We start from the raw sequence: 25,839 nt of genomic DNA on the forward strand, positions 1-25,839 counted from the left end.
AAGAACACACAAAATACACACACCTCAGACATCTACCAGGTACTTGAGTTCATGGGATTTTTATGATCCACACTCATCTACAACTGGTGCTATAACTTTTCATCCAATTTCAGATAACTCCCCCAGCTAGCATGTCACGGGAACTCACAAGCTGCAACTCTTTGCAACACACTCCCACAAGCAAAGCTGAGTTTTTTTTCCAAGGTAAAATGCCGTGTTGACTGTAGTATTCACATATGTATTCACCATTTAACATGCATAAACTGGGCACAGTGGCTCACGCCTATTATCTCAGCTACTTGGGAGGCTGAGGCAGAGGGTAGCTTGAGCCCGTTAGTTCAAGGGTGCAGTCAGCTATGATCACACCACCTCACACTAGCCTGACGAACAAAGCAAGACCTTCTCTAAGGGGGAAAAAAAAGTGTAAAACTGTGCTGTCATTTTTATTAGGTTTTAATCTCTTTTAATACGTCACTCACAAAGTTTTAAGTGTTTGGCCCCTACCCTCATTTTTCAAATAACGCCTGTGGTTTTCATTGTGCCATTTTTCATAGTGCGGTGATTTTTAGGAAAGTTCTGTTGTGTTACAGCAGACCTGAATGTAAAAGAATGTTCAATGCAACACTAACCAAAACTGGAAACAACCCACATGACCGTCAACAGCAGAATGTGTAAATATATTTTGGTATATCATACAATGGTATATCATACAATGGTATATCATACAACAGTAAGGATGAAAATTTTTAACTACATAGATGAAATGCCAAACAAAAGAAAAAAAGAAGCTACACACAAGGGGGCATATACACTGTGTAATTCTGTTTGTATGTGATTTAAAAGAACACAAAACTAATCTATGACGGAGACTGGGATGGTCCTCTGAGGAAGAGGGACAGGTAGTAAATAGGAAGAGTACAAGACAGACTTCTGGGGTGCTGGTATTTTTCTTTTTTAAACTGAGATAAAATGGACATGCTATAAAATTCACCAAATTTTGAAGTGTACAATTCAGTGATTTTTGATATTTTCATAGACTTGTACAACTACCATCACTATCTAATTCCAGAACCTGTTAGCAGTCATTCCATGCTCTTTTTCTTGACCTGGTATATTCACAATGCAGTAATTAATCAACCTATTCCTTTATGATTTGTGTACCTTTATGTAAGAATATTATACAGTATTTCAGTAAATTTTTTGTTAATGTTTAGAGAACTTCAGATTAAACTTGGTACACTGAATATATAAATATGTGTGTGTATAATTTTTTTAATTTATTTTATTTATTTAATTTTTTTTGAGACAGGGTCTTACTCTGTCACCCAGGCTGGAAGACAGTGATGCAATCTCGGCTCACTGCAACCTCTGCCTCCACGCATACTGCCTCAGCCTCCCAAGTAGCTGGGATTACAGGTTCGCGCCACAACAACCGGCTAATTTTTATATTGTTAGTAAAGACGAGGTTCCACCATGTTGGTCAGGCTGGTCTTGAACTCCTGACCTCAAGTGATCCGCCCGCCTCAGCCTCCTAAAGTGCTGGGATTACAAGCGTGAGCCACCACACCCAGCTGAATATATACTTTTAACTCTACTGCCTCCTAAAACTCTACTCAAATTAAAGCAGATGGCTTATTTTAAAATATTAAAACACAAGGTCAGAAAAAGGGAAAAGTATCCCTTAACACCATTCAGTCAGCAAACTCCCCTCCCAATAAGATAAACACTGAAGGACTGAAAAGGGGGACTTGTAAATAACAGGCGCAACTTTTAAAAAGCTGTATGCAAAAATCAACATACAAAAAAAATCAATAGTATTTCTATAGACTAACACCAAACAATCTAAAAAAGAAATCGAGAAAACAATCACATTTATAATAGCCACCAAAAAAAAAAAAAAAAAAAAAAAAAAAAAAAAAAAACCCTAGGAATACATTTAACCAAAGTAGTAAAAGATCTCAGCAACGAAAACTATAGAACACTGCTAAGACAAACTGAAGAGGACACAAAAAAAATGGAAAGATATCCCACGTTCATAGATTGGAAAAACTAATATTGTTAGAATATCCATACTACGCAAAGCAATATACAGATTCAATACAATCTCTAATAAAATACCAAAGACATTCTTCATTGAAATAGAAAAAACAAGGCTAAAATTCATATACAATCATAAAACACCCCGAATACCCAGAACAATCCTGAGCAGAACTAATAAAACTGGAGGCATCACATTACCTGACCTACTACAAAGCTACAGTTACCAAGTAAGCATGGCACTGATCTAAAAACACACACGCAGACCAATGGAACAGAACAGAGAATGCAGAAATAAATCCACACATTTAAAGCCAACTCATTTTTGGAAAAGCAGCCAAAAATATACAATGGGAAAAGGATAGTCTCTTCGATAAATGATGCTGGGAAAAACTGGATATCCATATGTAGAATGAATCTAGACTCCCATCACTCACAATATGAAAACATAGAAACAAACCAAAATAGAGTAAAGACTTAAATCTAAGACCTGAAAAGATACGATCAATATGATACAAAACGATAGGATACGATATGATACGATAGGAAAACAATTGGGAAATGCTTCAGGACGTTTGGTCAGGGCAAAGATTTTTTAGGTAAGACTTCAAAAGCACAGGCAACAAAAGCAAAAATAGGTAAATGAGATAACATGAAGCTAAAAAGATCCTGTACAGCAAAGGAAATGACCAACAGAGTGATGAAACAACTCACAGAATGGGAGAAAATATTAGCAATTTATCTGACAAGGATTAACAACCAGAATATATAAGGAGCAACAAAAAAGCAAGTATCTGATTTTGAAATGCACAAATGATCTGATTACACATTTCTCAAAAGACATACAAATGGTTAAATGGTATATGAAAAAATGTTCAACATTACTAATACTCAGGGAAATGGAAATCAAAACCATAATAAGTTGGGCACGGTGGCTCACGCCTGTAATCCCAGCACTTTGGGAGGCCGAGGCGGGTGGATCATGAGGTCAGGACTTCGAGACCAGACAAGCCAGCACAGTGAAACCCTGTGTCTACTAAAAATACTCAAAAAATTAGCCGGGCATGGCAGAGCACACCTGTAGTCCCAGCTATCAGGAGGCTGAGGCAGGAGAATCGCTTGAACCTGGGAGACGGAGGTTGCAGTGGGCTGAGACCACACCACTGCACTCCAGCCTGGGCGACAGAGCAAGACTCTGTCTCAAAAATAAAAAAGAAAAAAGATATTCTCTTACCTCAGTTAAAATGGCTATTATCAAAAAGACCACAAATAACAGATGCTGGCTACGGATGTAGAGAAAGGGACACTCTGGTACACTGTTGATGGGAATATAAATTAGTACAGCTACTATGGAAGACAGCATGGTCATTTCTCAACCACCATTTAATCCAGCACTCTCACTGCGACGTATAAACCCAAAAGAAAAGAAACCAGTATATCAAAGAGATCTCTACATGCCCATGTTTATCGCACCACTACTCTCAATTGCCACAATATGGAATTAGCCTAAGTGTCCATCAACAGATGAATAAATAAAATGTAGTGTATATAGACAACAGAATATTATTCAGCCATAACAAAGCATGAAGTCCTGTCATCTGCAGCATCATGGATGAGCCTGAAGGGTATCTTATGAAAAATAAGCCAGGCAAAGAAAGGCAAATATCACATGTTGCCACTCACATATGGAAGCTAAAAAGCTGACCTCATGGAGTTGGAGAGTAGAACGGTAGTTTATCAGAGGCTGAGAAGGGTAGAGTGAAGGAGGGGATGAAGACAGGTTGGTTAATAGGTACAAAAACACAATTAGAAGTGTTCAATAGCACAGCAGGTGACTACAGGTAACAACAATTTATTGTATATTTTAAAACAGCTACAAGAGAAAATGTGGAATATTCTCAATACAAAGAAATGATAAATGCTTGAGATGATGGATATCCCAATTACCCTGATTTGATCATTACACATGGTATGCATGTATCAAAATATCACATGCACCATATAAATATGTATATTTATCAATTTTAAAAGAATACTATTGAAAGCAGACTATGTGTATATTCTTCCAGATATGCCTAACCTCACGGTTTTCTTTTCTTTTTACACTAAGTCATACTGTGCCTCCTGATATGTAACCTGCTTTCACTTATTTAATAACACGTAGTAGATACAGAATATATTATGCCTGCTACTTTATCTTGCATTAAATGGCTCTACCATAATGTGTTTATCCGATTTCTTACTGATAATCTTTTATATTCCCTGTCGATTTTTACTAATATAAGGCTGCAATGAGCATCCCTGTACAAATATCTTCAATAACTTTTGAGTAAATCTGTAGCATATGCTGGATCAAAGGATACGAATATATACTATCAAGTTGTCTTTCAAATTAGTTGCACTACTGCATTCTCCCTTTTACTAACTGTACTTGTTTTCTCCTGTTTATCTAATCTCTGACAATCAAATTTGTTAAAAATATCCTTGCTGTCAATGTAATTTGCATTTTTAAGTGTGGTTGAGTATTTCTTCATAGGATTATTGGCCCACATATATTTCTTTTTCTCCAAACTACAATACTCACATTGTTGAGTCAGTTTCCTATTGCACATGGGTCTTTTTCTCAGTATCTGTAAGAGGTTTCTTAGGTTGTAAGGATTGGAAATTAAGATTAGTCCTTTTTCATATATGTGACAAATTTTCATCCTAGTGTATCATTTATCTTCGTATTATATCTTTCAAGATTCAGAAGTTCTACAATCAAAATTTGAAGTCAAAGTCCACAAAGAAATTCTATAAAGTCAGCAGCATCCTTAACCTTTTAATTTTTGTGGTGTTTTTTGGTCATGGTTAGAAAAGCCTTTCCTATTAAAATTCAAAATTTTTATATTTTTTTAATTTTAAACTTTTTTTTTTGTTTGGAGACAGGGTCTCACTCTGTCGCCCAGGCTTGAGTAGGGTGGTGCGATCTTGGCTCACTCCAGCCTTAACCTCCGGACTCAAGTGATCTTCCCACCTCAGCCTTCTGAGTAGCTGGGACCACAGGAGGGAGCCACTACGCTCAGCTAATTTTTGTATTTTTTGTAGAGATGGAGTTTCGCCATGTTGCCCAGGTTGGTTTCAAACTTCTGAGCTTAAGCGATCTGCCCACCTTGGCCTCCCAAATTGCTGGAATTACAGGCCTGAGCCACTGGGCCCAGCCCCAAAATCTTACTTTAATGGTTTCTTTTTTTTTTTTAACCTTTGAATCTCTGCTCTAGTTAAAATATATTGTGATGTTCGGAGTAGGGTGCATCCTTTTCTACTGAAATGTCCCATTAAATCAGGCAATTCCTCCTACTCTTTCATCTTGCTTTTTTTTTTTTTTTTTTTTTTTGAGAGGGAGTCTCACCCTGTTACCCAGCTGGAGTGCAGTGGTATGATTCTGGCTACCCAGGTTCCTTGTCAACCTCCACTTCCTGGGTTCAGGCGATCCTCATGCCTCTGCCTCCCAAGTAGCTGGGACCACAGGCACGAACCACCACATCTGGCTAATTTTTGTATTTTTAGTAAAGACAGGGTTTCGCCATGTTGCCCAGGTTGGTCTTGAACTCCTGACCTCAGGTGATTCGCCTGCCAGGGCCTCCAAAAGTGCTAGGATTACAGGTGTGAACCACCACGCCTGGTTTCATCTTCTTAAGAGAGTCACCTATCCTTCCTTATAAATCAACCCTTTTCTACTGAAATATCCCATTAAATCAGGCAATTCCTCCTACTCTTTAATCTTGCTTTTTTCGAAAGCCATATATCCTTCATTATAATCTCTAAAAGTAATTCACTCTTATTTTAGAACAGAACTGTTCTTATAAAAATGACACGTTATTTTTAAAAAGTAATAGAGAGAGATGGGTGTGGTGCCTTACACCTGTAATCCCAGCTACTCTGGAGGCTGAGGTGGCAGGACTGCTGGAGACCACCACCAGGAGTCTGAGACTAGCCTAGGCAACACAGTGAGACCCAGTCTTCAAAAAACCGTTTAAAGAAATGGTTTTAGGGTTGGGTGTGATGACTCATACTTGTAATTCCAGCACTTTGGGAGGCCAAGGCAGGCGGATCACCCGAGGTCAGGAGTTCAAGACCAGCCTGGCCAACATGGTGAAACCCCATCTCTACAAAAAACACAAAAATTATCCACGTGTGATGGTGGGTGCCTGTAATCCCAGCTACTCAGGAGGCTGAGGTGGAAGAATCACCTGAACCTGGGAGGTGGAGGTTGCAGTGAGCCAAGATCGTACCATTGTACTCTAGCCTGGGTGGCAGAGCAAGACTCTGTCTCCAAAAAAAAAAAGAAATAATTTTAGCTGGGTGTGGTGGTGCACACATGTAGGCCGAGCTACTCAGTAGGCTGAGGCAGGATGATCTCTGGAGCCCAGAAGTTTGAGGATACAGTGAGTTATGATGGCACCACTGCACTCCAGCCTGGGCAACAGAGTGAGACACAGTTTCTAAAAAAACAAAAAAAGTAATATCGCAAAGTGCAAAAAAGAAAAAAATCCCTATCACTTTGAAACAATCATTAAATATTATACAAACATTATTCCAAACATCTCACTAGACATATGCTCAAAGTAAAAGATAATATATACACAAAAAGAAAATTTTAAGAAAATGGGATACTAATCCTGTCACTTTATATTTACTACTTCAGAAGATACAGAAGAAACAAAGTTATAAAGTCACAAAGTAACTGAAAATGACCTGGCAAGAGTTAGATCAGTTAACTGTTATTTAAAAAAAAAAAAAAAAAAAAAGACAAAGAAAACCTGATAGATGCTTTAAAGATGAAGATTTGCATTTTAAGAGAATAACAGTCAAGCCTTTGTGGAAATTGAGTAATCTTAAATACTTTTAGCAAAAATAACCCTCTTTTAGTTCTGCAAAAGCAAACATGAAGTCAAAGAGGCATGTCGCATGCAATTTTGTTGGAAAAGATTATTATATCCAAGAATTAGTACACAAGTATAACCTAAATTCTCTTTAAGACAAAAAAGTTTTAAGATTTTCAAATTTTTCAAGTTATAGTACAATAAACTTTAAGTTTTAAGTTATTTGTTTTGAGTAAGTAGATTCTGTAAGTCCCTTTTTAGTCCTAAACGTCATGCCTCAAGAGTCTAAAGTAGCAAATGAAACAAGGGATCAGATGATCACTTAGCCAAGTTTTCCAAATGAAGCATGAATGGATGGGTGAACAGGAATATGCTTACCTTCTATCATAGCACCCTCAAAAAGTAGAAATTAAATCCCCAAACATTCCAGGTTTTTTAAAAAAAAACCATTATAAATATCATCCATCAGTGTGTTTCAAAACTATTTACATTTTCAGACAAACATTTGTCAGGATTTTCTGACATCTCTGTAAGACGGTACTTCCTACTAATTGACCTTGCTCATTCAAGTTTGATACACACAGTTTTTTGCTACTTTTTAAAAATCTAGGACTTGATGGACATATCCCAATGTTTCCCTTAGAGTCTATTCATGAATAGGAACAGATTTCCAACATTACTACAGCAATTTCCATGTGCCATGCACTAAACAACACTCTGTGACCATATTCTCTTCTCATCTACTTTCCAAACCAGTAAGCTCTGACACTCACAATATGAAAGTTCTTATTCTCCTATTCATTTGAAGTGTTTTATCATGTTCATAATATATCTTTCAGGAGGTACAGAAACCAGAGCTGCAAATAGCATTCTAGACATGAGTGCCTCGTAATTTTATAAAAATTCAAGTGTTACCAATGTCACTGCTGATGAAATTCAATGCACTACTGATCTTCCTGAATGAAATCTATATGGAAAAAAACTTTAAGCTTACAAAACTGTCCAAGTATTCAACCTTAATGAATATTTACAGTTAAAAATATTATTATTGATATATAATTGTATGTATTTACAGGGTACATGTGATATTTTGATACATGCATACAACGTGTAACGGTCAAATCAGGGTATTTAGAATATTCATCGTCTCAAACATTTATCATTTCTTTGTGTTGGGGATATTTCAAATCTTCTAAACCATTTTGAAATATACAATAAATTGTTGTTAACTATAGTCACCCTACTGTGCCACTGAACAGTAGAATGTATTCCCTCTAACTATTTTTGAACTCATTAACCATCCTCTCTTCATCTTTTCCCTCTCCCACCCTTCCCAGTCTCTGGTAACTATCTTTACCAGAGTAACTATCTACTCTTTACCTCCATGAGATCAACATTTTTAGCTCCCACATGAGAACACGTGATATTTATCTTTCTGTGCCTGGCTTACTTAATTTCATATAATGACCTCCAGTTCCATCCATGTTGCTGGAAATGACAGGATTTCATTCTTTTTATGGCTGAATAGTAGTCCATTGTGTGTGTGTTTATGTATGTGTACATATATATGTCACACTTTATCCATTCATCTGTTGATGAATATTTAGACTGATTCCATATCTCAGCCACTGTGAATAGTGCTGCAATAAACATGCGGGTGCAGGTATCCCTTTGCTATTCTGATATCCTTTCTTCTAGACAGATACCCACTACTGGGATTGCTGGTGGGCAGTTCTAGTTTTAGTTTTTTTGAGAAACCTGCATACTGTTTTCCATAATAGCTATAGTAATTTACATTCCCACCAACAATGTCAAATATTTACTGTCAATGATTACACTGATTCAGCCATTACTTAAACAATCTCCTATAAAAATAAGTAAATCGAGTATAAGCATTCTGGGCTTTATAATCAAAGGTATCGTAAATCAAACAAAAAACACTAGTAAACAATTAAATAAGTCAATTCTCTTAAAGTTTAACATATTTTTTACATAAGCAATTTTCTAACTGAGAACTAAGACAATAAATGTGAAATAACTGTCTTAGTCCATTTTGTGTTGCTACAGCTGCATACCTGAGACTGGGTAATTTATGAAAAACAAAAAATAATTTCTCACAATTCTGGAGGCTGGGAAGTCCAAGATCCAGGCATTTGATCTGGTAAGGGCCTTCTTGTTGCATCTCAACACGGCAGAAAGCAAAAAGGTAAGCTAAAATGCTAAACTTTTTGTGGAGGCTCTTTTTTTTTTTTGAGATGGAGTCTCGCTCTGTCGCCCAGGCTGGAGTGCAGTGGTACGATCTCAGGTCACCGCAACCTCCACCTCCTGGGTTCAAGCAATTCTCCTGCCTCAGCCTCCCTGGTAGCTGGGATTACAGGCGCATGACACCACGCTCAGCTAATTTTTGTATTTTAGACATGACACGGGGTTTCACCATGTTGGCCAGGCTGGTCTCAAACTCCTGACCTCAAGCAATCCACCCGCCTCAGCCTCCCAAAGTGCTGGGATTATAGGCATGAGCCACCGTCCCCAGGCTGTGGAGCCTCTTTTATAAGGGCCTTAATCCCAAGAAGGATGGAGGAGTCCTCATGGCCTAATCACCTCCTACAGGCCCACCTCTCATTATTTTCACATTGGCAGCACCTGAATTCTGGAGGGGACACATTCAAACCATAGCAATAACTGATTGAAGACATTTTAAAAATCTATTTGCAGCAGACCTCAGAAATGAACTATTATAAAAGCAAGTGATGTATTAACCCATGGAAATAGGAATTATCCTGGAAAAAGTGATAGGGAAAAAAAAGCATAAAGAAAATAAGGATATACACAATAAACATTATACTCTCTGATCAAAAAGAAACATACAAGGTCTAGGATTAATAAAGAGAACTGTGAGCTGGGTGTTAAGAGGCCTGAAATTCAAAGGTAGAATTCCCCAAACCAGCTAAATAAAGTGGGTTAAGTCGTTTTATTCTGGATCTCAGTTTCCTCATCTTTAAAATGAAGACAAGGGGTCAGATGTGCTCTGATTCTTCCTGCTCTAAAATTCTATAGTTCTATGTTACTTAAAACTGAGAAACCATCTGGTTTCTTTACCACAGTGCTAGCTATCTGGCTGCGGCCTACCACCACTTTTCCCTGACTGATTAGTCACCAAACAGAAACACTGCATTTTCCAGGCACTGCCACTATCTTACACCAACTAGAAAGGACTAGATTCAAATTCAGACAGATAACCACTTTCAAATGACTGATGCTTCTTGGGCAGAATCTTCATTACAAAATGCTTCATACCTCCGCTATACCATATCCAACTGGGCAACAGTGTAACACACAAAACAAGTATTGCTAAGACAGTTATGAATACTCAAAGAAATAGCTTTAACTGCGGAAAATGTAGAAACCAAGGCTGATGCTCAGGTTTACTCTTCAGTCTGTAGTGAGTTTGAATGCCATCCTTCAAGCCAATAAACAGAGATTCCTTGAGATAAATGGGTACAACTTAGCAGCCCAGACCACAAAACTATATCCTATTTCTAGGAAAGAATACCAGAGCAAAACCATCTTTTCAAAGTACCATTTTCATTTCCATTTTAATTATCACACAGATGAAGCCTTGTTGAGGTCTATCATGCAAAGAACTTTTTAATAGTCTAAATCAAGTATTTCAGACCTCAAACATTCATAACATTTTAAAACAGGGGCAACAGAGAATCTGAGCTTTGCTTTTCAAAAATATTTTAACCCCATTCTCTTTATTATAAATAATACTTCCACAAAATAAAATATTATTGTAATAAAATGAAGAAACACAGTAGTACAAATAAACTGATCACTAACAAACAGCTTCAGAACAGATTTTCCATCTTACCTCCACACTAGGGCTAAGGCTGCTGGGCAGTGTTTCTGAAGTCACAGTAGAGCTTGGGAGGCTGGAAATTTCCCAAGTATTCACAGGCTGAATTGGTTCGGACAGCTTAGAACGATCTATACATTTTGGATTATCCAGTAAGGTCACTTCATAAAATTCTTGAATATCTAGAAGAAGGAAAATAAAAATTCAAAAGTATTTATATTTTCTAACTAAATTATGCAATGCTTTAACATAACTCAAAAGCACAATTTTTACTCTAGATTCATAAATTAATTCCCATCGTATAATGTACTTAAATAGTGAATATTATTTCATTACATCACAATCATATCAGAACCTGCAGGACACAGTATAAAATTCATAGGCTTTTTACACTTTAAAGTCAGTGCTTGGTTCAAATCCCAACTCCATCACCAACCAGCTACAAGTTCAGGCAAACTACTTAACCTCTGGTAACTTGCCTCTTACCACTGTGAATTGTTTCAAGGATTGAGTATAATATATATAAAATGCCTACCACTATAGCACCGAATGGGTTCCTAACAGACGGTAGCTAATATCATTATTGTGAATTCTACAGATATGAGTTATTACTGTTCACCACCAATATTTAAGCTGGGAATGTAAATCCCTCAAGTGGTTTTAATTGCCCTTCTAGCCAAAGCCAAAGCCAAAAAAAGAGGAAATTAAAATCAAAGAACCAGAAGGGCTTTCGGATATCCTCTAGTCTGAATATTTTAAAACAGTAAATTAAATATTTTATTCTTTAGAAACAGTAAAAGTTATGACAAAACTCTAAAATAAATGATAAATTTATAATAGCCCAGGATTTTTAAAAGATCAAATGACTTTGCAAACAGCTAGAATTTTAAGAACTTAATACATTAACACTAATTATTCACGCTATTCCAAAGCTATAAGTAGCAGTTATATAATACTTAGATTCATCACACTCAGTTCCTTATTCACCAACTTGTATAATTTTGGATTTTTTTTAAAGAGAAGGGAACAGTAAAAGTGGGCATTATCCTGTATAGAATAATTCATAATAACTGTAAACAACATTTAGACAGAGTAACTTATACTTCTCATTATTTTGAAAGCATTAGTCCTTTTAAAAAACAAACTTCACAAAATAGAGACAAACTTAACTCCCTTTTCAGTTGCGTGTGTTTTTCTGTTTTTTTTTTTTTTTTTTTTGAGACAGAGCCTTGCTCTGTTGCCCAGGCTGGAGTGCAGTGGTGTGATCTCGGCTCACTGCAACCTCCACCTCCCAGGTTCATGCAATTCTCCTGCCTCAGCCTCTGAGTAGCTGGGACTTCAGGCATGCGCCGCCATGCCTGGCTAATTTTTGTATTTTTAGTAGAGACAGGGTTTCACCATGTTGGCCAGGCTGTTCTCGAACTCCTGACCTCAGGTGATCTGCCTGCCTCAGGCTCCCAAAGTGCTGGGATTACAAGCCTGAGCCACTGCACCCAGTCCCCTTTCAGTTTTAATAACCAGTGGAATTGCAAAACTTTCCAAGTAAAGGGCTGGTAACAACTAATGCTTGTACAGTGAGGATAATATTAACCTACCTCACGGGGTGTTAAGGATATTATATACACACATACGCACGCACACACACGACGCACTATACACACACGCACACACCTACATCACACTATGTAAAACAAATTCCAACTATAGCAAAACAATGCTTCAAAAGTCACATCCCTCGGGTTGGGCGCGATGGCTCCCGCCTGTAATCCCAGCACTTTGGGAGGCTGAGGCGGGTGGATTGTGAGATCCATGATCGGGAGATCGAAACCATCCTGGCTAACACAGTGAAACCTCGTCTCTACTAAAAATACAAAACATTAGCCGGGCGTGGTGGTGGCGCCTGTAGTCCCACCCAGCTACTTGTGAGGCTGAGGCAGGTGAGTGGTGTGAACCTGGGAGGTGGAGCTTGCAGTGAGCAGAGATCGCGCCACTGTACTCCAGCCTGAGCGACAGAGTGAGACTCCGTCTCAAAAAAAAAAACAAGTGTAAAACCTAAAACTATAAAACACTAGAAGAAAACCTAGGAAATAGGGACCTCTGCTGTATAATACTGCAAGAGTGGATACATGTGTCAAAGCAACAAACATGCACATCAGATTTGTCAATGTACAATGCAAAGAGTGACTACTAATGTAAAGTATAGACCTTAACTAGTAACAATATAATAACATTGGCTTCTCAGTTTTTTCAAATGTATCACACTAATGCAAGGTTTCTTTTTGTTTTTGAGATGGGGTCACTCAGGCTGGAGTGCAATGGTAAGATCATGCCCATTGCAGCTGTGATCTCCTGGGCTCAAGCAATTCTCTCATCTTGGCCTCCTAAAGTGCTGGGATTATATGCATGAGCCACCTAAACCCAGTCTTTTTTTTTTTTTTTTTTTTTTTTTTTTAGAGACACAGAGTTTCACTCTGTCACCCAAGCTGGAGTACAGTAGCGCCTTGACCTCCTGGGCTCAACGAATCCTCCTACCGCAGGCTCCCAAGTAGCTGGGAAGACAGATGCATGCCACCACGCCTGGTTAAATTTTTTTTTTAAAGACAGGGTCTTACTACGTTGCTCAGGCTGGTCTCAAACTCCTGGGCTCAAGGATCCTCCTGCCCTGGTATCCCAAAGTGCTGGGATTACATGCGTGAGCCACCACACATGGCCTGCAAGATGGAAAAGGGAAGTGGGGGTTCCGGATATGGGAACTGTACTTTCCACTCAATTATTCTGTAAATTCAAAACTGCTGAAAAAATCTATTAATGTTTTAAGCTGCATGAGGGATAAATAACAAATTTATATTAAAAGGTGATCTCATACTCTTCATCAAGATAATTTCCAAATGTATTAAAAATTACAATGTTAAAAAAAGTCTTGAAAGAATATGAATACAGGTGAATGTTTTTATAATATCGGGAATAGATTATAATCGTCTTGGGGCCTAGAGTATCGGGGATGTCTCCAAACGTGTTATTAAGGGCAGAAAGCACTATACTGATAAAGAAAAATACTGATAAATCTAACCACATATGTGTATACAGACACATGTTTTCTTTAAAATCCAAGTTTAAAAGCAAATAACAAGGGAAGTTATTTGCAATTTACATGGCAGAGTTGATATGCCTAATGTAGATTTTATAACTCTAAGAAAAAGGAAAAAGGAGGAGGAAGGGGCACAAATTAAACAGATAATTTACAAAAGAAATTAAAATAATTAAAGACTTTCTTACATCTTTGGTTATTTCTTTAATCAACAAAATGCACAATAAAACATAAAAATGACTAAAGGTATATACCACATATCAGAGTAGAAAATATTTAAAAGATGGATAATACTCTATTGTTTAAGGTATGGTGAATTAGTCATTCTTCCACATACTTCCTAAAAAATAAATACAACATTCCTAAGAGTATTTAACAAATTACATCAATAGCCTTACAATGCACACTCCCTTTGACCAAACAATTCATTTCTAGGAGTTTGTCCTACAGATATAGTAAAGAATTGAAACAAAAATGCATATGCAAATACGATATTTATAATTCGCAAAAATTACAAACCTAAAAGCTCCCAGGAAACCATTAAAAAACTACAGAAACTCTATATAGGCCGGGTGCGGTGGCTCACACCTGTAATCGCAGCACTTTGGGAGCCTGAGGCAGGCAGATCATGAGGTCAAGAGATTGAGACCATCCTGGCCAATATGGTGAAACTCCGTCTCTACTAAATATGCAAAAACTAGCTGGGCATGGTGGCACACGCCTGTAATCCCAGTTACTCGGGAGGCTGAGGCGGGAGAATCACTTGAACCCAGAAGGCAGAGGTTGCAGTGAGCCGAGATTGTGCCACTGCACTCCAGCCTGGTGACAGATCGAGACTCCATCTCAAAAAAAAAAAGAAAAAGAAGAGAAAAGAAGAAAATCTATATAAAGTCATTTAAAATAGTACAAATCTGTCCGGGCAAAGTGGTTCACGCATGTAATCCCAGCACCTCAAGAGGCTGAGGTGGGCAGATCACCTGAGGTCAGGAGTTCGAGACCAGCCTGACCAACATAAAGAAACCCCGTCTCTATTAAAAATACAAAATTAGCCAGGCGTGGTGACACATGCCTGTAATCCCAGCTATAGGAGGCTGAGGTAGGAGAATCACTTGAACCTAGGAGGCGGAGATTGTGGTAGGCCGAGATCACACCACTGCACTCCAGCTTGGGCAACAAGAACAAAACTCCGTCTCAAAAAATAATAATCATACATACATACATAAAATGGTACAAATCCACTGACATGGAAAGACATTTGTTGATACACTTTGGAGGATAAAAACAGTCACAGAAATCATACTATTCACACTTATACAAATACAACTGCAGTATACCTCCCCCACAAAAAAGGGCAACTCTGTCTACCCATTAAGTGACAGCCACAAATAAAGAAATGAAAAGGAAGAAGATTCTTCCTTTAGGTAGTCTAAGTTTTCATGTGCCTCTCAAAATGTGAGCATCATGCCATATCTCACTGTGCTGAGTGTGATTCTATAATCACGTGTTTTTAGTACAAGAAGTCAAACAAGCCAATGGCTTCATCTAGAGCTCAGGTGAAGAAATCATTCCTTTCCACTAGAGGAAAAAAAAAATTGTGCTGTAATTAACAAGTGTTAAATTTCTGAAGGATTTTCAGGGATAATCTTAACTAGATGAGATTTTTCACCTTACACGCTGATTTTAAATATCAATTCTCACGCAGGAAACAGCTGTTTTACTTAGGAAGTTTGTTTTGCAAAATGAAGGTAGGTATATGTGTGTATACACACACACACCCACACACACACACATACAAATAACACTCTAGGATATTCATCCCATGGATGAAGCAGGAGGTAACCTCTGGTGTGAGGATTTTCTTGTTTATGGCATTTTACATATAATAATCTGATCTCAAATGTTTTATATAGAACATGCATCATTGTTATAATAAATTTATTTTGTAGGGTTGCAGGAAAGGCAACTAGAAAGCTGAAGAACATTGAAATATAACCCTACCATTTCAGAGGAAAAAAAATTCTATCAGTTCATTGACTAAAAGCAAGTATGATTAGTCACACAATACCCAATTGAGTAATCAAAATTAGTATCATCAAAGAAGGGTAGATGACATACTAAGATATACTACAATCGTCAAATCTACTCAAGCACAAATACTCTTTCTTCTAAACCAATGTTCATTTAAAAAGTCATTTTTGATCCTCAGAAGAAAGAATATCCTATAAAATTTAAAAGTTTGTGTTACTGTTTCACACACTAAAAAAAGGAAAGATATCAAGCTAGTAGGCAAAAATAAATTATTTCAACACTTTACATACTATTAGACTAACAATCATACAGTACTCACAAGCATATTCCGTAAAACAAGGTGTGTACTAAAAGGAATCAGAGCTTCTCAGAGAAATGGCTGATTCCAGGGCTGGGGCAGGAAAGGTACAAGATAAACCTGGAACATCTTGTTATGCCAAAAATTAAGGAAGTGCTCCAAAAAACGATGAGGGCATGCCACAAGGACGCAAGCTTGAAAGGGCCCCCACTGGATCACTCAGAGCACAAATATCATTAAGGATGGTAATAAATGATAAGCCATTGAAAAAAACAGATATCTGCAAGTTCATGAAAGATACACATGAAAAAAAAAAAAAAAAGAAAAGAAGGAAGGCTCTTGATTAGAATAAAATGCAAAGTGTTAACTGGTAATCCTAGAGGAGTGTTACTGTTAGAAATCTTATTTTTCAACAACCATATTATAAATTGGTGCACATAAGAATCATCAATGGATGCTAAATATGGGTGGAAATTTCGCTAAGGAGTAGGATATGTACATGGTGTTAAAGTGTCTCCCCCACATATTGCCTATAAGCCACAAGGTGAAAAAAACAATCATATAGGATAGAGAATTCAGACAACACCCAACTAGGTAATCAAAATCAGTATCATCAATGAAGAACAGATGATTCTGTGCACCTCTGGATGTGCAGAATCCTAAGCCAGGTATATAACCTGAACCTAATCACAAGCAAACATCAGACCAACCAAAATGAGGAAATTATATTAAAAAAATAAGAGTGGAAGGAACTGCGTTTTTCAAAATCATCAATCTCAGCTGGGCACAGTGGCTCACACCTGTAATCCCAGAACTTTGGGAGGCTGAGGCAGGCAGATTGCTTTGAGCTCAGAAGTTCAAGACCAGCCTGGGCAACACCCGTCTCTACAAAAAATTAGCCAGGCATGGTGGCTCACATCTGCAGTCCCATCTACTCAGGAGGCTGAGGCAGGAGGACGGCTTGAGCCTGGGAAGCAGAGGTTGCAGAGAGCCACCACTGCACTCCAGCCTGGGTGGCAGAGCGAGACCCTGTCTCCAAAAAACAAAAAAAAAAACAGTCAGTCTCACGAAAGAGAAAGGCCGTGATAATGTGCCCTAAGCAGAGTAAAGAGACATGACAATTAACAACAGTATCTGGTCCAAGTCTGAATTCTGTACTGAGGAAAAATATGACCCTACAGAGAGGAAACGGCTTAGAAGAAATATTTAGATGCTTTTACAACTGATTCCAAGGTTCTAAAGAGAATTCAACCAGATTCAACATAATCAAAACACTGCTTCAGAATAATAGTAAGCAAACTATCAGCAAAGAAATAACTCAATCTAATTAAATCAAAATCAAGTGAAAAGTTAATAAAATTCTCCTTCAATCTCATAAAGTTTTAGCCAACGATGTGATCCATATCCTGTTTTCCTTACTCAAATCTAGTCTGCAAAGTTACACACACACACACACACACACACACAGAGTTAGCAAGAGACTAAAATGTAACAGTGGGACCAAAACAAAGCAAAAGAAATCTAAGAAATATTGATTGGAAGACCTCAAACCCTCATTACTAAACACACTTCTTTCAAAACGTGTGAACTCCATCATCAACATCATTTCACCATTATAAATATTTTCCTTCCGAGTGACAATCATTTAAAGACTACTAACCCTAAAGATCACTATCTGTCTTAAACATGCTTGTCATTTAGTATTCTTTATCAGATTAAAACGCTTGGTTCTGAAAAACAATGATAAAGAAGATCCTAATGGTTGACGGTGAGAAGTATCTATGGATTCAGATTAGTTGAGTTCAATTTCTGGCTCCACAATTTACTATCTGAGGGTCCAAGGGCAAGATTGGTCATTTCTCAGTGCTTCAGTTTTCCAATCTATAAAACAGTACAAACACCTCAAACAGGTGAATGTACACCTCATAGGATTACAATGACTAAATGATATACTTCTATTAGCACACAGAAAGTGCTCAATAAAAGTTATTATGTTTTACATACACTTGAAGAGGAGTCACATACTCACACTTATTAGGATAGCTATTATCAAAAAAAGAAAAGAAAAAAAATGAAGTATTGGCAAGGATGTGGAGAAACTGGAAACCTGTGTACTGCTGGTGAGATTGTAAAATGGTACAATCACTATGGAAAACATTATGGCGGGTCCTCAAATAATTAAAAATATAACTGCCATATGATCCCACAATCCTACTTCTGGGCAAATATCCAAAAGAACTGAAAGCAGGGTCTTGAAGAAATAATTGCACACTCATATTCCTAACAGCATTATTCACAACAGCCAGGAGGAGAAGGTAACCCAACTGTCCATCAATGAATGGATGGCTGGATAATATGTGGTATATACACACGACGGAATATCATTCAACCTCAAAAAGGAAGAAAATCCTGTCAACAGCTGTCAATGGATGGCTAGATAAAACGCGGTATATACACACAACGGAATATTATTCAGCCTCAAAAACGAAGAAAATCCTGTCAACAGCTGCAACATGAATGAACCTTGCCAACTCTACACTAAGTGAAATAAGCCAGTCGCAAAAAGACAAATACTTCTATGAGGTCTCTAACATGATCAAATTCACTGAAACAGAAAGTAGCATGGTGGCCACAAGGGGCTAGGAAGTGAGAGGAAAGGGGAGCAGTTGTTTAATCGGTACAGGATTTCAGTTTTGCAAGACGAAAAAGTTCTGAAGACTTGTTTCACAACAACATGAATACATTTCATGCTCCTGAACTGTACATTTCAAGATGGTTAAGATGGTAAAGGGGTCATATTTTGAAACCCAGTATCCACAAATAAAGATAGGGCAAGGTCCTTTTATAAGGGCTAATGAAACTATTAGAGTTTAATAGCAACAAATGAACTGGTAACTAAAAAACTCATAAATGGACAGTATTATTACATAATCCACTTTCATTCTGAAGAATCTGCAGAAACACTGTGTTAATATAAGCTTTTTTATTGCAGACAAAATATGCAAATCACATGACGCAACTTACTCAAGTCTCTAAAGCCAGCCTAATCTTGGACACTGATTTTTCTCGTGCACAAGGAAAGCAGATGAGTTCTCTGATCCCGTAAGAAATAACTGCAGGGGTTTAGACTGGTACGAAGTCTCTAGGGACTACCAGTGTCACCTCAGATCCCAGACACCTTAGAATCATGAATGAAATGAAACCACTATGGACCTGAACACCTGGGCTCTGATTATAATCAAACCATACCCTGTCTACTCACAAAATTTTCAAACTTAAGTACAAAAAATTGGAATACAAAAGCAAATTTTCAAATTGGTCTCACCTAAATCACAGAATGAAATTAAGCAGACTTTATCTTCCTTTGTACAAAAATAATCAGCAGGTATGTTTTGGGAGTACATTTTAAACAAATGTGCAGTTCATGGACTTTTGTTAAGATATAACTTTAAATATTCAGCTCTAAAGAAACAATATATCAGCTGAAACTCAAAAGTTAATAAAAACTTCTGTTTTCAATAATTTTTAAATCTTTAAGCCATCCTTCAAAGATACTACCAAGAATGTATCAACACTAGAACAATGATTTCTATATTTAAATTGCAAGTATCAATTATAAAATGCACTATTTCATGTGTCAGAACACAAAAAACACTGTCAATTAAAAATGACATATACCAGATATTGAAATATTAAAAAATTGGTATTTTAGAACAAATATAATACAGTATGTACATCCTTGTCCCTCTGAATAATCCAAAAGTACAGGAACCTAATCTATATATGAACTACAGGGGAAAACACCAAAACCCCTAGAGACTCACTCAAACTTTTTAAAATGAATGAAAAGTCAATATAAACTACCAGTTCAAAGAATCAATCAATAAATGATCAATGCAGATTGCAAATTCAAAGACACTCGGCATCCCAAACAGATAACTAGGTAACTTACTACGGCCTAATCAAGTGACTTCCAAACCAAGGAAGTCAAAACTCTAAGCACTAACTGACTTTCAAACAGCTCAGGCTGTCAAGACCCCTGTTCTCCTTTAATCCAATGGTCCACAGGTACCAACTCAGAAGACAGAGTGCCACTTACTGAGAGAAAACACCTTTCAGTAAGTGGCACTCTGTCTTCTGAGTAGGATTTTTCTGCAAACATTATGGACACGATGAACTGGTTTAGCTTAGGGCAATTTACAAACTTACAGTACATTTATGACACTTTTAAAACAATGGTAGAGTTGCAAAATACAAAGAAAATCTTACCAGACTAAACATTTTCAGACTAAGTATTAAAAGCTATTCAGGAAACACGAGAGAATGCATTTATAATTCAGTAGTATCAACAATGAATTATAGAATGGAAACACACAGAACCTCTATTAAAATGTATCTATTTCAAACCTCCTAAAATATATTACTTTTCTTACACCAAAATCTGATATAGTACCACATCCTATAAAACATTAAATATAAGTAAATCTTAATGTCAAAGTAAATTCACAACCAATGAAATTGTGCAGAAGATTCACAAATATAAACTTAATAATTAGAAAGCTAATTTTAGGCTAGATGCAGTGGCTCACGCCTATAATCCCAGCACTTTGGGAGGCCGAGGCAGGTGGATCACGAGGTCAGATCGAGACCATCCTGGCTAACACCGTGAAACCCCATCTCTACTAAAAATACAAAAAAAAAAAAAAAAATTAGCCAGACGTGGTGGTGGGCGCCTGTGGTCCCAGCTACTCGGGAGGCTGAGGCAGGAGAATGGCGGGAACCCAGGAGGTGGAGCCTGCAGAGAACAGAGATTGCGCCACTGCACTACTGCCTGGGCAACAGAGCGAGACTCATTTCAAAAAAAAGAAAACAAAAAACTCTATCATAAGAATACACACATTCAAAACAGGCAAGGCAGAATAGGTCAAAAATGTCTTTGAATATAGCAAACCCATCCCCAATCTAGACAGAAATATAAATGTAGATTCTGTTATTTCACTAACGATTTAATTATCTTAAGTTGTTGCCTTCACACAAAGTCTGGAGTCTATCTATCTATCCATATCTATCTATCCATCTCTCTCTCTATATATATATATACACACTGTATATAAACACATGTATGTTTTTCCGCAACAGTAACCGCACCGAATTACTAGGCTCAGTGTTGATTCAGAAAACAAATAACTAAAAAATGCTTTTTGCTGTTTTTCCAGAGGAATACAATTTGATCATCCATTTTGACCCTGAACCTCAGAAATTCAAATGTGTAAAAAATGTCCATCAATGTAGACAAAACTGGCAAAATGTTAATAACTTCGGGAACTAGGTAACAGTTAAAAGGCAGTTCATTACACTGTGCTCTGTATTCTTACGTTTTTAAAAGTCTACTAAAAATGTTAAATTTTTAAAAATTGTTCAGGTGCATAAAGTGGTCTTTACGAAAATCTTTCATTCTAAAACAGTAGAGAGCATCCGTTTACCAATAATGTATTTGACAGGACACACTGACTTGAAGGTAGTCTTCAAATCACACCAACAATTACTCTATCAACAGACAGATGTAAGGCCATATCTGCCTGGAAGTTACTGAAAAAATAAATGTAATACAATTAAGTATATGTCTCCTTACGTTAAAATGCTATATAGTCGATAACTAAAAAAAAAAAACAAAACTTCATTCTTGGAATTGGAAGAGACAAACTTTCTAGTTCAGTAGTTTGCAAGCTTTTTTAGGTACCTGGACAAAAGAGCCAGATAAGTCACCTTGTTTCATACATGGGAGATTACACACAAAATATTAGATGATGCTTTTAAAAATGATTTATCCACTTAAAAAAGGCTTTAAACCCATTTTGCCATTCCAGCTACATTCTACAGCTAATATGGTGGCGTAGAAAAGATTAAATGACTTTTATAATGTCACTGAATTAGTGGCAAAAGAACTCAAGACTCTTATTTGTCCAATTCTCCTTTCAAACAATGCACCACTTCAAATTAAGTTACAATTAAGAATAAAACTTTCCATTTTCTTGCCTGTAAAATACGATTATTAGACAAGATCACCTCTAAGATCATTTTCCAGGTCTAAAATTCTGATTCCATGAATGCCAAGTTTAAACAGAAGTCTATATTAAGGGACTGAATGTTCTTACACACAGCAGAATCCTTCACACACTTTCAATGACTTCAGAGACATACAAGTCAAATACAGAAGCAAGCTAACAGTAACTCAGTCATACCTTTTAGGTCCTGAAACATTTTTGCAACATCTTTTAACAGTTAATGCTATTAAGCTGTGAAGCAATGTTCTCAAAAGCCACTGAAATGATACTGAAAGTTTTTTGGTTACTAGGTATTTTAGGAAAGGATCCTGGCCTATGAAAAACACACACGCACTGAAGATGTTCAAGTTACCGAACGCCTCATAGAGAATTAAGTACATCATTTTCTTAAGTTTAAAATAACTGAATCAAGAGGAGCATAAAGCCTAGCTGGCATAATAGTTACAAAGTTTTAATTCCCACCTATTAAAGCCTGAAAGAGGTTGCTCTGAAATATGTTAATAACCCGTTCTATGGAACTTCTGAGCTGTCTGTCTTCAGTTTGGCTTAGTTTTGAACGATATTCTTCCAAAAGGTGCAATGCTCTCTGGGTATCTGAGAAGAAAAAGCAGAGCCTGATTAAAACTCTCTATTTACAAAAAAAGTATCACACACTAGTGCAAATAATTCTGCATGACACCTAAACAGTTCCCCAAATCCTTCAGGTCAACTGATGTCACTATGTTCATGTACACATATTCCTTAGAATGACCAAAAAATAAAAAAAAATTAAAGACAAGAAAAATTTAAACATATATCACATTAGAAAACGGAGGAGAGTGAGCAGTTTGGAATAAATATGTACTGTTAGTTTGCCAAAGTAAAAGATCAAAGTATTAGCAACAGTTTCAGATTACCTGATATGCAAAAGCAGATAATCTACATTTTGTCATTAAAATCCAAATTTTTAACATTTCAAAATACAAATTCTTAGTATCCCACGGTTGCCCACAGAATAGTGCTTAGTAAGAATGATGAAGTGAAATACTAAAACACCAATGCAGAGTTTTTAAGGACATCTGTGGAGGGGGGGGGTGTTAATTGCCTCTCTTAATCACCAGAGAAATGTTAAGAAAGTTTAACAAACATTTTCCTGTTTCCATCTTCTGAAATGATGTGAGACTTACATCCCCTAACCAATAAAGCTAGGACCGTGCTGTCTCATCAAAGTTACACAAACTATTCTAAAACACCAATCAAAAAACTGACATACGGAAAAGCCAAGTGACATCAACAGAGTTATGGAATAAACTCTCACCTTGCTTCCGGACCGGCATTTTTCTCCAGAATCAGGAAGAGGGCACACACCTTTAAAAACACACAACAGAAAGGAAAAAGGATAGAATCATGTTAAACTAGCATTTCCCCCTATCGAAATAGAAAACCCTCGCAGCCCTATTGGAAAACCCCACGTTCCAAAGTTTTACCAAGTCAAAGAAAGAGTCTCAAAACGCAGCAGTTGTCTGTCAATGTGGAAAGCTTCTCCCTGGAGTGGGTACCCCTCCAAATTAAGAACAGAGAGAAGTCGGTGTTCAAACTCTCCTCGAAAGCGTCCCCCTCCCCAAAGAGCGTAGACCTGAGGCCGCCTCTTCCCCCGGCACAAGTATCCACGCTCCCCACCTGCTACTGGGGACGGGCCGGTGAAGCGCTCCGACCCTTGGCCCCTGAGCCAGCAGCGGCCGCAGAGCGCTGAGAGGGGACCGGCGGGACTGGCCGCCCGCCCTGCCCGGGCCCCCTCCTCCGCTTGCCTTTCTCCTTGCTCGCTGCCTCCGGGCTGCTCCAGCGGGGGCCGGACAGGGCAGCGGCCGCTCTCCGCGACGCCCTCGCGCCCCGCATGCACACCTCCGCGGGCCCCCACACCTGCGGCGCCGCCACAAAGTTCCCGCGAGCGGCGTGCGCTCGGAACTGGGGTGCGCTCCGGCCAGACTCGGAGCAGCTCCCCGGCCCGGCCCCGCTCCACGTACCCCCGCCCCGCCCGGGGCCCGAGGAGCCGAGCGGAGGGGGTGAAGGGACGGGGGAGGAGCTCCCTTGGGCCGCCGCACCCCCGCGGCCTCTTCCTCCTTCTAGGTCGCGCCGCCTCCCCGCTCGCCGCGGCCCACCGGCCCGCTCGCCCTGTTGCCGCCTGCCCGCCCCACCCCCGGAACCTCGCCTCCTTCCGCGCCCCCAACCGCTCTCCCCCTAAACTTTCCGCCAAGATGGCGGCCCCCGAGCTGGCCTGCCGCGCTCCCACGTGACCGCCTTCCCGGCGCTCTCAGCCAATGGGAAGTGAGGAGGCGGCTCGCGCCGAGCCCCGGGCTCCCCGCGCTGCTACCTTCGGGTTGGAAGGGGGAGGCGGGTCGGGAGAGGGCTGGGGAACGGAAGGGGGACACGGGGAGCATCCTGAGGGAACCCCCTCGCTTAAAAGGGCGGCCGCTGAAGTGGCTCTGAGAACAAAGGAGTTAACACGCGGACTCCACAGGTGGCCCGGGGTGGCCCTGGAGGAGCCCGCCTTTACCTTGCCCGAGCCCACCGGCGTGTCCCGCAGTTCCGAGCTAAACGCGCCAGGCCGGGAAGGCTCGGGCTGTCTGAAGAGAGGCGTGACCTCGCCTACACCAGAGCCAAGGCGCACATTCCGAGACACCCCTTAACCTCATTCAACACGTGCCGTTTCCAACTCCGCTGCGGAGAGAGCGCCTGGCGACCCCAGGGGTAGATCCCATCGGGGAAAAGCCGCCTTAAGGAGGAGCCAACTGCACCTCCCAGGGGGCGGGGAGGGCGGGGCCTGGGAGAGGGAGAGGGAGGAGTTCGGGGAGGGGTGCCAACTCTGCATTGCCTTCCACTCCAGGCTGCTTGTTAAGTTCCTATTCGTCCCTTAGTAATAGGCTTGGCGGGAGGGGGTTCATTAAAGAAGGACATGTAAAATAGAGACACTGGGTAATGTGGCAAGAGTTTGAGGGTTATACTACAAGATTTTTAAGCCTAAGTGATAAATTCCAAGTATGGTATACTTCAGGGTGGGGAGAGAAGGTTTGTTCATTCATTCGTTCATTCATTCATTCATTCATTCCCCCAAGCCTGCGTCCCAGCCCGGTCAGCATCGCAGGTGTTACCCAAACGCTGACGGTCCCTTTAAGAACTCACCTGGAGTCGCGCCCTCCGAAGCTGAGCCGCCCTCGGCCAGCGCTGCAGGTTTAAGTTTCGAGCGCACCTGTGAGCGGAACCACGGGCCAGCTGGGACCCCGCTCCCGGGCTGAGCCACCCAGGTTATAGAAGGGGAGTCTCGGGAAGCTCTCCAAGTCACTGCCCAGGTCTTCGAACCTCCTCTGGGTGACAAGGACCTCCCTATTCGGAGTTCCAGAGAGAACTTGCCCAAAGTTACCCCGAGTGAGTGACAGAACTGGAAACCCGGAGATCCTGTCTTTCAAAGCCGGAAGGCTCTTCCCAGTAAGCCTGACGGCCTCTGAGGCCGTATCCATTGGCCACTAAAGGGAAGGCCGAGGAACCTCGTATTGTAACCTTAAAGCTACTCGCAGGTATACTGACCACTGGTTGAATTTTGGATTGCACCTTAGAATCCTAAC

General features: G+C 39.2%; 1 protein-coding gene across 36 annotated transcripts in view; it reads right to left on the minus strand.

Moving 5' to 3' along the window:
• DLG1 (discs large MAGUK scaffold protein 1) overlaps positions 1 to 24,990 on the minus strand; it is a 280,046-nt gene extending 255,056 nt beyond the window's left edge. For 18 of the 36 annotated variants that reach the window (XR_012430538.1, XR_012430540.1, XR_012430535.1 and 15 more), the window contains exons 1-4: positions 24,028 to 24,471; positions 23,538 to 23,587; positions 22,703 to 22,834; positions 10,777 to 10,943 (exon numbers count right to left, since the gene is read on the minus strand). Coding sequence is in view for 30 of the 36 variants with exons in the window: in XM_065539679.2 (XP_065395751.1) it covers positions 10,777 to 10,943; positions 22,703 to 22,834; positions 23,538 to 23,556 (318 nt within the window). In the remaining 6 variants the exon portion in view is untranslated. Of the gene's footprint in view, positions 1 to 10,776; positions 10,944 to 22,702; positions 22,835 to 23,537; positions 23,588 to 23,706; positions 23,844 to 23,899; positions 24,472 to 24,773 lie in introns of those variants that run through there. The other 18 variants (XM_045387247.3, XM_074030719.1, XM_005545319.5 and 15 more) reach the window with 5 other exon arrangements.
• Between the last annotated feature and the right edge of the window lie 849 nt (positions 24,991 to 25,839).

The sequence above is a fragment of the Macaca fascicularis genome, chromosome 2 (assembly GCF_037993035.2).
Source record: "Macaca fascicularis isolate 582-1 chromosome 2, T2T-MFA8v1.1".
NCBI classification, from domain to species: domain Eukaryota; kingdom Metazoa; phylum Chordata; class Mammalia; order Primates; family Cercopithecidae; genus Macaca; species Macaca fascicularis.